This window comes from Etheostoma spectabile, chromosome 13 (assembly GCF_008692095.1).
Source record: "Etheostoma spectabile isolate EspeVRDwgs_2016 chromosome 13, UIUC_Espe_1.0, whole genome shotgun sequence".
In the NCBI taxonomy this organism is placed as follows: Eukaryota; Metazoa; Chordata; class Actinopteri; order Perciformes; family Percidae; genus Etheostoma; species Etheostoma spectabile.
The window spans coordinates 17738293-17752579 of NC_045745.1; the positions used below are offsets into that span (position 1 = coordinate 17738293).

At 40.7% G+C, this 14287-nt stretch overlaps 1 protein-coding gene across 8 annotated transcripts in view; it reads right to left on the minus strand.

The window, feature by feature from the left end:
* pdlim4 (PDZ and LIM domain 4) overlaps nucleotides 1-14287 on the minus strand; it is a 46597-nt gene that overhangs the window by 12879 nt on the left and 19431 nt on the right. For all 8 annotated transcript variants that reach the window (XM_032533254.1, XM_032533252.1, XM_032533251.1 and 5 more), the window contains exon 3: nucleotides 9517-9598. In XM_032533254.1, the coding sequence (XP_032389145.1) occupies nucleotides 9517-9598 (82 nt within the window). The remainder of the gene's footprint in view (nucleotides 1-9516; nucleotides 9599-14287) is intronic.

A 14287-nucleotide genomic window follows, 5' to 3' on the forward strand; every position in this document is an offset into this window, starting at 1 on the left:
CACACACACACACACACACACACACACACACACACACACACACACTGACATAGATAAAAACACAACAGCTCTTTTTTAGTCCTCCACTCCTCTACACCAACAAGGCCACAAATTGGTAAAGCGGCTCTATCATTGTACTGCCTCCTGTAGTTAAGACAGATGGCTTTTGAGAAATTTAAAACCACCTCTTCCTTCTCTCCCCCAAAACCTCGGACAGTGAAGATGGATGTATCCAGAAACCTTGTGAACATAATGCTAGCAGATAGCCATTCATGGTTAAAGTTCAGAGAAGCAAACAGGGGAGTCAGAGCTCAAGGCAGCTTCTCTCCCAGAGCCAAACCCTGTTTGGGCAGGATGTCAGAAACACCCAGCTCTCTGTGGCTCTCTCTCCATGTAAACCAGACACTCTGAAGCCTGGTGCTCACCGCAGGGCCAAACAAGCCAAACCAGATCCTGCTCGTTATCTTTAGCCCCATTTGCACAGATGGTGGACCTCATGAAATTTTAATCAAAGGTTCCCTAAACCTCTTCTCTCAACCTCAACCATGTTTTGTGAGTATGTAAGGAATAATGACATTTGATCAAATCACTCATGCCCCAGATCTGTTTTTACAGAGTCACGTTGATATTACTGAGCATTTCTTGATTTAGCATTGACAGCGCTTTAAAACGTCTTGTAGATTCGGCAGTGGCAAAATGCTTCTCAGGAGATTTAAATTTTCTGATTTATAATATTGATATAGTACTGATATCATGTCCCTCTTTCTGTCCACACTACGGTAGAGTGAAAGGTCAAATGCCCTGGTAGTTGATTAGACACACAATTTGTTTGGGCCTGGGACATACACTTAATGATTATCTCACTACTTTCTGTACCTCCTTACTGCCCAAAACCTCTCCAACCTTCCTTTAAAAGAACATTTCTGAAGGCATTTGAACAGGAAAAGATAATGGATGAATTTTAATGTTTTGCAGCCTGCTTTCTTTAAAGTGCCCTTTTGAACCTAGCTCTCTTTTATTTCAGAGCTCGATTTATCTTACGTCTTTCATTTCCTAAGAACGTACCCAGAGCTGGAAGGGCTTTGGAGTTCTTCAGAACATATCACTGTTGCAACACGTGTTTTTAGTTTTAATAAGAACCCACTATTCATTTGTCATATTTAGACAAGGGCTAAATCTGCAGATAACAATCCGTACAATAACTGTATGACTGTCAGGCAAGCATATTCCTGTCTGTGTTCAGAGAATAAAGGAGGCAAGTGGAGGAAAATCCCAGAGAGTGTATTATGTTACATGCTCCTGCAGTGACATGACAGTAAAGACATTACATTTATGACTCCTAATCTGTACAAACATAAATTGCAAAGGAGGACAGGTAATCACACGCTAACATTTATGGTGATATAAGGACTAGAAGAAAAAAAAACATTCCTGTCCTGCTTTTTGGATGGGAGGATAAATTGTCCTAAAGAAGATATCCACTCTATTTTATTTACATAGCCCCAAATCATAAATTTGACAGATGTGCTTGACAATCTGGGCAACTCATAACACCCCCAATCCTTACGCCCTTGATTCAGATTTACTGTACAGAAAAAAACTATGGAACAGGAAAAATGGGAGAAACCAGAGGAGAAGAGTTATGTGTGCATACCTGGAAGGCCAATGTAGCTCTTAAAACTCTTGTTTAGGTATATTTCTCTGTTGTCAGCAGCAAGTACATGTTTACCCATTTTCACCCTCACACTCCTGACTGTGACTCCTTCTGTTTCAGCTTAACTGAACCCTCCCTCCCCAACTATTCCTTTTGTCTTTCTTTCTCATAACACTCTTACCTCTTTGGCCTCATATGCCTGTTGCAAAGGTATTTGCTGTGAGTGAATGGCAGATTTATATAGCAGCACATCTGGTGCTTGCCTTATAAAAATGCCAGTTTGGTAACATTCAGGACCTGTAAGTGCTTCCAAGTTGCTCTGAAGGTACGGTGGCTTGGTTTCCTTTTATTACAAAAAAAAAAAAAAATCAGCTGTAAGACAACTGTCTCATTAAAAAGATTAATTGTACCTTTTCACGTCGGGACTACATTTAGGTTTAATAGATATGTTGTTTTAAAGTGACAGTCACTTTAATCTGGGGATTGCCTTATCATCTTAATTCCCCTGGCAACCTTATCTTGTTTTCCCAATGTAGTCAAAACAGTTTAAAGTTAATATGAGCAGCTTCAAACAGTTATCAGCTATCTCAAACAGAAACTCAACATAAGATTGTTGAAAAAGGCCATCTGTGAGATCATCCATTTCCTAATTTTTCTCTCTTGCACATGGCTACTCTTTCATTTTCTCCAAAATCTGGCCTTCATTCCTCCTGGCTTGGACAAAGAAAAACTTCAAAAGGGGAAAAAAGACGATAGAAGCGATCCAAACTCCGTAACTATTTATAACAACCAGCATTGTCTACTTATATGCACAGAACTCCAGGCTGCCATCTGATTTCAGTGACCTGTTTTACAATGGTAACCAAGCATAGCTAATGGCTCCAGAAGGACAGGATGCCAAAGAAGGAAATAAAGACACAAAGAAAGACAGAAAAAAGAAAGTTTACTTTAGCTTGCAGCGCTTTCATTCATCAACCGGACTAAAAGTTACCATGATTAATAAGGTCTTGAATAGGAGAGGACTGCAGCTTCAGCTCTGGTACCTCAGTCCACAACCACAGATTGGTCAGGGAGGGGTAGACAGACGAGAGGAGGAGGAGAAAAAGGTGGAGGACCTTAATTGAAATCATATGCCTGTCTTTAACTGAGGGCCAAGACCTCAACCTACCTTCCTTACCAGACACACATGCACAAATCCATGACAACACACACACACACACACACACACACACACACACACACACACACACACACACACACACACACACACACACACACACACACACACACACACACACACACACACACACACACACACACACACACACACACAAACCGCCTCCTTTTCTCTTGCCTCCTGCATGGTTTAATCCCCCTGGACCTTCGAAATTAAGCTTTTCACATGGCGCTCTGCACCACTAACCAAACACAAACCAGCCCTTTATGGCTCCCTGGGTCTAGCCCTGGGTGCCTCTCTGGGAGGAAGACAGACGGGATAGAAAGGAGGTAGAACAGAGCTGAGGTGGGGGGGAAGATAGACCGGAAAATAGTTGAGTTTTAAGGGCTTCTGGCCATAAGCCTGTCTGAGGGGGAAGAAATGCTCTAGGGAAGATGGATGTGGCATTAGAATCCATTGAAAATTAAATGCATTTTATCAATCAGAACCTTTAATTCCATATCGACCATGCCAAGTCACCACTGGGCTAAATTCAATTCTCTGTAATGTAGCCACTTACAGCATTATAATAAAGCCTGAATGTTTCAGGTGATAGAAAGCAATTAGCTTGGCTGCTAAGGCCGATCATTTCACACAGTTTATTCAAAAGACACATTTGTAGCTTTGGCACCTGTCTTATAATAATTGCAGAGGAGGGTTAAATAAAAGTGGTGCATTACAGCAAATAAGCTACAACAACTTTATCGATGTTGGACTTTCTCTTTCTGAGAAAGACATAGTTAATCTGAATGAGCCTGGATAGCTGCAGAGTCTCTGTTTCTTACCCCAGCAGAGAGTGCTCTCAATGGCCCCATTCACACCCCAGCTCACTGACAGACAACCGGAGCAGGGAGGGCTCCGTTAGGAAAACCTGATTTGGACATTTCTGTGGATTACTGGCTGATTAGTGAACACAAACAACCAAATAAGTGGGGTCAGAGGTATGTGATCTAAAAGGCCTGCTGTGTGAATGAATGCAGAGCAGCTCAAAAGACTTCCCAGCAATGCTAAACTGGTCCAAGATTCCCTGGCACAGGATTAAGTAGCAGTGAATCCAGTAAACATACTTTGGCATCAAATGGGAATAGTCTGAACCCTTAAATGGCACCCTATTGTTTTATATTCAGGGTCTTTGTGGCGTTTTTGCACAAATTCTATCATTCTAATGGCTTAAATTTGCATCTTTGCCAACTTAAGTTTACAACTGTTGAACTCTGTCAAGTTTTCAACTTATTCCCATCTTGTGTTTTTAGAAGGCAAAGGCAAAAGCTGGGCATCTAAAAACCGATTCCTACTTGGAATCGTTTTAAAAATTACGATTCCAGTGGAATCGTTTCTTTAATGGAATCGTTTGGAGGATTTAGTTTCAAATCAATCCTTGCATCCAAATTTAATATGCGCTAGTTTTGGTTTCCATAGCGGCAGACGCTTGTTGTGTTGCAGCCATGGAGCACAGTAAGTGGCACTCTAGTGTAGCTTTATGTTGCGTTGAAAAAGCACTATAAAACTGCAACCCACCACTGAATTCAAATAAAACCTTCCTCTTATTTCTGAAATAAGAATGTGACCCGTTTCAACTCCACCCCTCAAAGAATCAGACTCCAGAATTGATAAGAACCGAAGAAAGAAGAAAGGAAGAATCGGAATTGGAATCAGAATCGTTAAAATCCAAACAATGTCCAACCCTACAAATGACAGATATTGAAAAGCAACTGCCTCATTCCATTGATAAAACAAATTTGTATCATGTATACATTTTTTGTCTGAAGTAAAATTCAATTCCAAGCAGTGAAAGAATTACGGTCTGTAAGTCATGCAAAGACTCCATCTGTCAGCTCCTATTAATGTTAGCTTGGAGAATTTGCCTTCAGCTGCCAGCTCCTGGAAGCCTCGATGACGTGTGATCCAGACCTCTTAGCTTCCGCATTGTGAGGCCTCATTCTTTCCACAAGGCCATAGTGCTCAGCCACAATAGCTATCACTTTAATAATAGGGTAGCCGCCATGAATGGCATTCTGATATTACTTGCCATAAAAATACTGTTTGGCTTTAACATCGACCAATAAGCCATTCCCACCTACTTAAAGCTGCCACTGTCTAATATAAGGGAAGGAATTTCTGAAAAACTGAAGTGTCAGTAACTGGTCATACCGCTTTACTTCTGCATAAAACTGTTCCAGTAGTAGTACCGGCAGATGTACAATGAGATATCCATTTATAAGGCAGAGAAGCGTTTCACTTTTATTCTGTCTTTCTCATTGGAAAAAGGTTCAGATTTAAGATATGTGATGAGGTTTTGAAGTTGTTTTTGCATTAGATAATGTTTCAGCAGTATGTAGGCTGAAGCCACTAGACATTATTTCATTGAGGATGTCTCACAGAACCTGATGTAGTTCCCATCTTGAAGTGATAATTTGCTTATCTGACCGGTAACTCTTTAAGACCGCTGATGAAAATCTCAGATAAACAACAATCTAGATGAGATGAGGTCAGGTCATGACAAACCTCTCACAGTAAAGGGAGTGAAAGGGAGCTCTGGAATGACCCGGCTGGAGTGCTATTCTGAAAACATGAGCATCACATCATTGGAAATAATTGCACACATCATGGGATGATGGACAGTCTTCTGATGAAAAAAAGAAGGTGATTGTGATTGAGCCGAAATGCCATAGAAGTTCAACTGCAGGCTTTTGTCACAGGTTTCCTCAAATACAGTAATCAGTATACTGCTTCCAAAGGTGGGCGGGACCAATGTAGTACAGTAGGTCATTCATTGCAGTCTCCAATGAGGGGTTTGATTGATATCACCTTGACATCCTCTCTCTCTCTCAAGGGCACCCTATTATTTGCATGAAATTTGGAAGCTGTGTGAAGCATCTGATTATAACTAATTTGTCTTCAAAGAACTACACAGTGGAGCTTAAGTTCAATTTGGTTGTCAAACATTTAAATGCACTTGCTGTTTTACGTACTGTAGGACACCTCAAGAGTATTTCATCCTGGCCACCCATTGATATCAGATTATTTCTATTTCAGGAAGTTGTGTGTGACATCCAGTCGTCTGTGTACAGTCTTCCCAAAGACATGAAGACAGTTCTTTGGAAAATACATCACACAGTTTGAATGAGTTCCCCAGACTAATAAAAAAATAAAATAAAATAAAAAGCCGCTGCAAAACAGTAACATCCACAGTATCGAGTCATACACTTGCTTGTATCCAAAAATACAGCATTTCCTCATCGACTTTTATGAGAGTCTCCCGTGTTCCCAAGGTGAAAAGAAAGACCTCATACCTTCCATGTGTCACTTCCTGGTCAGTGACTAAATCCCACAAGTAAGACTGGAATTTCCCAATGTAGCAAGTTGGTGAACAGGCTATGAAGGGATATGTTAAATAAAGAATATCCTGAAGGATGGCGTCATACAGTTTTTTTGGAATATTCTGAGTTAATGGAGTCACTGCTGAGTAAAAACACCAATGAATGCATGTGCAGGCCAGAAAAAATGTGAGGTCATTTCCAGAGTAATTGTTTTCTTTATACATAAGCTGAAGTGTCCTGGTATGCCTCAGTTTTCACCCTGCTAGCCAAAGTGTATTGCTTCAGCAAGAATCCTAATGTTACAGGTCATAGCTGCAGGTAAGTTGTGGATGACCGACACATAGCTTCAAATATTTGTCAGCACAATCAAAAATGCCAGTAATTTGATTCAGTTAATTTTTGCTTATGCTGTCCAAACTGGCTCATAATTGAAATAACTGTGGGCCAACAGTATCGCATAGCTCTGTTTGGACGTGGCTTAAATGGGGAGAGAGGCCCCAGTGAATGTATTGTTTCCACTGAGGAACAATTGGCATTATGTGTCAGAATAGAGAAAGAAAGAGAGAGCCTTGGTTATAATTTGACCCCAGGGAGTGGATGTTTCCTCTTTTCATGCTCAGAAGGATCCACCTGAGCGTGACGATAAAGTGGCCCTTTCCAGCCGTCCAGGTCCGTTTCATTAAAAGAGACGCCAGGGAACATTTTTTGACTTCAGTAAGGGAGAGAGGAAGGACTGGATAAGATGTTACAGAGATAGAGAAAGGGGAAAAGGGGAGACTTTGAGAGAAAAGAACATGAGAGAGCCAGATTTACTCTTCTCATATTACCCACATGCAAAGCCCCCCTGTCATGCACGTCTGTGTTTATACAAACAGTTGTTGCGGACGGTTCCTCACTCACTCAGGTTTGGTATTTCCTTATGTTAATCAAAGCAAGACCCGAGCTGGTGCTGAGATTGCGAGAGGAAGACTGTTGAGTTCTGCCCATTTGCTGGACATGGTAGGCTTAGAGGCTGTTCAACTCATATACATCATATTACACAAATATCATCTGCCCATCACTTTTTTAACATTTTGGACATAGATTAAATATCCCCTTGGAAGGTGCTAAAATACTTAATGTCAGAGAGAGAAATCATTTGATGATAAAGATGATGATCCCACAACCATGACCACAACAAACCCAGATGAATTACATACGCAGAAGCTTCTTTCACTTTTGTCTCTGCCACTGAATAGAATACAATACACTGTAAGGCATCAACAACTCCCATTGAGGGGTCAACAGATATATTTCACGCCAGCTCTTTGTGTGTCTGTTCCACCCTTTTTCTTTGAAAGGAAAACCCTGACACAGCCGGGGCTGAGGGACACAGATCAGTCCTGACTCCACAACTACCCAACACAATACTTGACAAATGGACACTCACATGTCTGAGCCACAATATGCTCTTTGTCTGCCTGTTTTAGTCGCATAGACTTCATACTCACAGCATATGTGCGCACACACACACACACAACACACACACCTCCTATTCTCTTTGTGCTTAGAAACCTGTTGGCTTGCCAGCACTGGAAAACTTGGAAAAGATCATCTGCTAGAGTTCATCATGCCTTGAATGTCCGATTGGCAGCTTGTACACTTGGAGAACAATCAACATACTATTTCAAAACTAGTCCAGTGAACAGTGGGATGCATTCTCTCATTTATTACCATTTGAATGATGGTGTACATGCAAATAACGGATCAAATGTTGTCTGTTTCCATGGTTTCTGTTTATGAAATAAACAGAGTGAGAAGACTTGGGTCTAACACCCAGAGAACTGTTCTTTTAAGTTATGACCCCAGATGTGAACAATCCGCTCTTGTGGCTAATGCGGTAGGTAGCAAAGGACCCTAATCCAAAGGAGTAGATTTCAAAGTACAAACAGAGTTTAAATGAATCAGACCAGAGAAATGTGCGGCTGAGTCACCATCAGCAGCCACCTTGCTGGTAGAAGTGGATGTCTACAACATTAAATGTGTAGCTATAGTAAGTCAAAAACCTAGTTTTAAAGCCAATAATTTGCTGCAGCGGACATCTCATCCAGAACAATTTAACACAGAATGATATGATTGGGTTTTATAGGTCTTTAAAAGAACTTGTTTATAGTCACATGTACTATTGACACTTAATATTGTCTTTCAGCACTTTTTCTTCCAAAATATGATTACCTAAACCACTTAAGATCGCAGCCTATCAATTTGTGAGGTGTGACGAGTATTTTAGGTGCCCCTGGTTTTGGAAGTAAAAGTCCCATTCATTCACATTTCCCATGGACAATGTTACGTTCAAGTTGGAGCACTTCCATGGCTTGGATGGACATGAAACTCTCCAGGTTAAATCATCAGCACAAAACATTAATAATTGAGTTAGAAAATATCTGTTTAAAAAAAAGAAAAAAGAAAAAAAAGGAAGGAATCATTCAATCCCAATCTTAAATTTCTGCCACTGCTTTGCTAGTGGAGCTGCGGATGAAAGCTAAAGTTTGCAGTGTTGAATGAACGGATTAGCAGCTGTAGCTTGATTCAATTTACTTTTGTATTCTGGGCCAATTTTGGATAAATACAACCAAGATGGCACTGCGTTTTATTCACAAATGTGTTCACACATTTTTGAATTTGCTACCACTCTTACTGGCTTCTTCTCCATAGCAATGCAGGCTAAGGCTTATGGGTATTGTAGTATTTAGACATGTCCGCCATGCCAAACTGATCTTCTATAGGATCTATAGGATCATAACAACATCCAGTACAGCCACATGTTCATATGTGAAAAAAAAAACATGAACCTTGTTGGTTTTTTTTGCTAACTCACCGAACCAAAACAATGCATGCACTCAGACAAAAAAATGCGTTGACTCACCTATCTATAGCTAGGGGAGACCGTGATAAGCCCTATTTTAATAAACGGTGGCTTCATAAAGTATTCATAAAGTAATGTTCAACGCAAAGACCGGGGCAGCTTAAAATTGGAACACAAAAATAGTTTTGGAACTAGCAACCCCTTCCAGCATTTATTTATTTATGTATTTATTTGTGTCTCCCTAGAGCCCAAAAATATCACATGGAGGTCAAAGAACCAACCAAAAACTTCACCATTTAACTATAAGTCTGGTGAGTAACTTAAAGACCATTCTTTTAGCCAAGGCTTGACTGAAATCCGAGCACTGAAACTCTGTGTTGGCAACATGAGAAGAGATCAATGGGTGTGGATTTAAAAACATAAATAAATAAAAAAATAACCTTGTCATTTGTGCTTTAAATCCAGATTAAACAGTGATTACCTGTGAGTCAGGCTCCATGTATGGGCTAGTCTTGCCATCGTCACTAACGGTTGGCGACCACACTCTGTCTCCTGATCCCGACCTGAAAGACAATCCCCATGAGGGAAAGAGAGAGTCAGATAAATCTTGTGCCATCGAAGACCCAAGCATTAAAGCATGCAGTCTTTTCTGCTGAGAAGTATAAACAATTTTTTTGCTGACAGGTTTTCCACAGAAGAACCAATGTATAAAGTGTATTTATTTCAGAATGGAAATGTTTCAAAAGAAACTGAAAAAAGTGAAAGCAAAGACCCTAGTAACTCAAGCCCTTTTAGAATTACTGTAAGCTGGGAAAGATGACACTTTTTGCATCACAGGATATCCTATTAACTATTGTCTCCTTTATGTGCCAAAACCCCCACATAGCTGCATTAAACAAATCATACACTGCACAAGTAGCTTTGTAAGTGTATGCATGTCCAGTATGTACATTGGGGAGTATGTGGATTTGGCAGGTATTCACATTAGACATGGGATACAGCTACATTCCAGCCTCTTCCCACTGGTACAAAGATAAAGCCTTCATCACAGCATAACACCACTGTATGAACTATCCAGCAGAAAAACCTATTGCATTTTGGGCCATGGATTTTTCAAAAGTAGTGATAACTGAACTGGTCTCTAAGGCTCCCTACCCTCCTCCTCAGATTAACAGTAATTAACTCCAGTTGCATTTCCTTACAAACTTCACAACTTACTGACTGGCTGCATTAATAAAACACATTGACAGCTGGATGAGACTGTGCATGCAAAAGCAGGGGTCCACATCATATATTTCTAGAGAATTACATGTATGATGGAATGAATGGTGTGCAACTTCCTCTCCAATGACATCACTCACACAACGGTTCAGTTTCAAGTTATGTGTTGAAGTAGTAGCCGTTTGCATGCCATATAAAAAGAAAGATCTGAGGGTACATCATTTGGTTGTTTGGGTTGGGAGGTTTGTGATGCCATGGTGTGTCTGTTCAGTGGGAAAGCATATACCCTCAAAAAGGGTAGCGCCAGGAAATCTGGCGTCTGAGAAACTAAAACGTACTTGTTACTGTAAGACACTGCATGCCTCTCCTCACCCATCTACCCTGTTCTCTTTAAAACCTCTACCCACAGAGACAGAAAACTGCAAGTGTGTACATGCATTTGTCGACCCCGCAGTGAGGGAGAGTTAACGTCTAAAGAGATGAGGTCATCTGGCTGCAGCTGGCATGGCGTTGGCTAAGCAATGCTTCAGATATGAAACACGGAGGTGTTGCTATCAAGGACGCTCTTATGAGGCGGGGAGTGTCCGGTGGATGAGCAACAGCTACTGCGTGGGATGATACCCCCCTCCTCTGCCAATTCCTCCCCGATTCTGGGACAGAACATGTTCATGCATTTAGATTGTTTGGTTTCAATGGTTACTGCACAAATAGCCCATTGAAGCGAGTGAAAGTTCAGTCTAAAGTGGCCTATTTGTATTGACATTTTGGAAATACAAGACCAAAACACAGCATTTTAGCATCCATCCATAACAAGGGAGATGTGAACGCCGAGGCGTGAGTGGAAACTGTGAGAGGCAGACCAGCTTGGTATTCACAGCGTCACACTGTTGCACTCATACTGTCATAAGTCAGTCTGAAGAGGGATGTCAGTTATGTACCTGAAATTTAAAATATATTCCACTTGAAACATGACTGTTAGGACTCATGACTAGACTAGACTCATGTTTAGTTATTTGGCTACATGCTTACAACTGGATGTAATCGCACACTTCAAATATTGAGCAATGGACAAAATCTTGGAAACAGTTTTGGAGTATCTCAAATGTAATGTAACATAAGTAGCAGCAGATAGAAACAATCTGCTGCACACTAGTTTGGTCAGGGACAATGAACTCTATTGTTATTTTCCTCCAGCATTGAGTCAGTATGTGAGGCATCAGGATCCTTCTGCTGCTGCTACACATTCATCAACCTGTCGATCATCACTGTAACTTTTTTCTTTTCACTACCTTTTCTTTCTTTCCTTTTTTGACTTTCCCATTTCCTCTGTTTGTTTCTTCTGCCTGATCCAAGATAAAATCTAGCCTGGGCTGTAAAACTCCCTCCTAGCCTGGAAATACCTTTTCAAATTTGCTGATATATTAACCAGACCATCTAGCTGCAGACTGAACGGCTTTATCTCATCTTTACTTCTACCTCCTCTGTCTAGCTGCTCTGCCAGGAGTGCTCTGAGAGAACAGATCTCTTTCTTATATAGATTCACAATGATAAATAGGATAGGTGTTAATAGCTCCAAGCTCATGCTTTAAGTGTCCTCCTTCATTTTCACTCACCAACTCCCCTTCTGCCCTTAAAGCAACCATATTATGCTCTTTTCAAGTTCATAATTGTATTTTGAGGTTGTACCAGAATAGATTTACATGGTTTTATTTATAAAAAAAAACAAAAAAAAACAAAACTGTTTTGTTCTACCGCACATTGCTTCACCCTGTGTGTTTAGGTCTCTGTTTTAGCTTTAGTTGGGAGTCGGACATGTGCAGTAGCTAGGTAAGATCACATCAGCTAGATAACTCTAACTTTGGTCAGTACAAGGCAGGATTAGCTGGGAGACTTCTTCTAAACGAGGGCACACTTGTAGAATACCTGCTGAACAGGGACATGTAAGTAGTTCTTTTGGAGATTATGGTGAACAAGATTGTGTTGCAGCAGTGTTTTGCCATTGAGAACAAGCTAGCATGCCAGCGCTAGCATGTATGCATGTGGAAGCACCAGGGACACAAAATAGCTCCCAATCCCAGAAAAAGTGTTTTTTTCCCCCATAATATGGGCACTTTAACTGTATGAATCAATGTTCAACACAACTGAATAAAGACAAAGAAAAAGAAAAGCAAGAGACAACACATGACTCATTCCTTTCTGAAAAGAGGATCCAAGTGTTCTTATTTCAGTAACCAATATGATGAGTTACTTAGTTGTTATTTTCAAATGCCCCCAATTTGTGAATTCATGAGGAACTTTAAAAAGCAAGAGAATTATAAAAACACATCATATTCACAGCAAAGGCCATGAAAGTACTATTACAATAATAGAAAAGCACAAGGAAAAGAAAAACACAAATCAGCCACAGAAGATAGAATACAAATGGTTTAAAGACAAAAAAAAAGACAAAAGGGAAAAAAGAAAGGGCAACACATGCAGAAGGTCAGCACAGCTCATCACGACCACTTTCCTGTTCTTTCCCTTGGTCATATTTTCCCTGGCCTGACCTACCCCTGCAAGGTTTAATTTTCCTTATTGGGGAGATTTGGTTTTTGAAGTGGAGGACGCGTTTACTTTGGCTCCACACAATCCCCATGTTCGAGGAGGAGACAGACGGCTGAAAACCAAATGCCCTCAAATTAAGATGCGGCTGATCACGGAACATTTCAGGGTTCACTGAAGAGTCTTGTTTCGTAGCCTTGCTCTGTTAAACTATAGACTGTACTTCCTCCCACTATAAAAGTGAAGCTAAATACGGGGGATGCCATATTGTAATTTTGGAGCCAGAGACTGCACAGTAGGGATCGGTGAGTGAAGCCGTGGTATCACAGTCCCGCCCATACACGCGCCCGACAAATCAAAGCTGCCAATCATAGCATTTAACCCGGTTTTTATAGTATTAAATTACTAATTTAAACCAAACTTACATCAACATGATAAGAACTACCTAAAATGGCAGGAACCATCTTTGGGAAAAATGTATTTTACTTTTTAGTTTGGCCCATGTCTCATCCGCTAACATGGAGGGGGCGGGATTTATGACCTATACTGCAGCCAACCACCAGGGGGTGATATACACATGTTTTGGCTTCAATCTAGGGGAGTTCTCAGGCCATCCATTTTTATATACGGTCAGTCCCTCCAGGATTTTGTGATGTCGCGATCCCGCAAATTCAACCAATCACCGTGACTTTGGTGCGACTCGCAACTTTAACCAATCACTGCAACTTTTCTGCAAATTTGACCAATAACCGGACTTTGTCGCAACTTCAATCAATCCCAGCAGTCCCACGTGCCAGACTCTGTATCAGTATGTAACTCTGAGAACTAATGACCAAGCAGGAGTGAGAAGAGGTTAACATCCCATGTCCGTCACCAAATTAATTTCCTTGTTTCTGCTATGAAGACGAGACGTCTGTTGTGACTCGAACATCTGACATTTACCAACAAAATGTACAGTGAAAGACCGCTGCCAACCTGTGTTCAAATTTAATTATTTCAATAAATTATCATTTCTTGTCTTAAATCCACCAGCCATTTTCATATTATACCATTACCAAATTTGCAGCACCCTGAACCTTTTTGGTAAGGTTACTAGGAAAACTCAGCCTAGAGTAATATTACTCTCCATAAAAACAAGTTTCCATTTTATTTTTCAAGAACTATACAAAAAGTTTTTTGCATCTTTCTCTGTCTCCCGCAAATTCATTGCAACAAACATACAAAAGAAATCGCAACTTTTAACACATTTTTTTTAACAAAAACTCCCGTAAAATCAGGCATTTTGGGCCGCAACGATCTCAAAAAAAGGTTGCAAAATCCTGGAGGGACTGTACCGTCGACGTGTCAAACCCATAAGGTTTTCCGACAAAAAATAGCCAATGTCATTTTGTAATGCGAAAAGAGTTTGAATGCTTTCTCCTCAGGGAGTAAAGGCAGACGATCACCTTTAAAAGAGGAGTTACAAGGCTCTCATCTGCAGACCTGGGGGG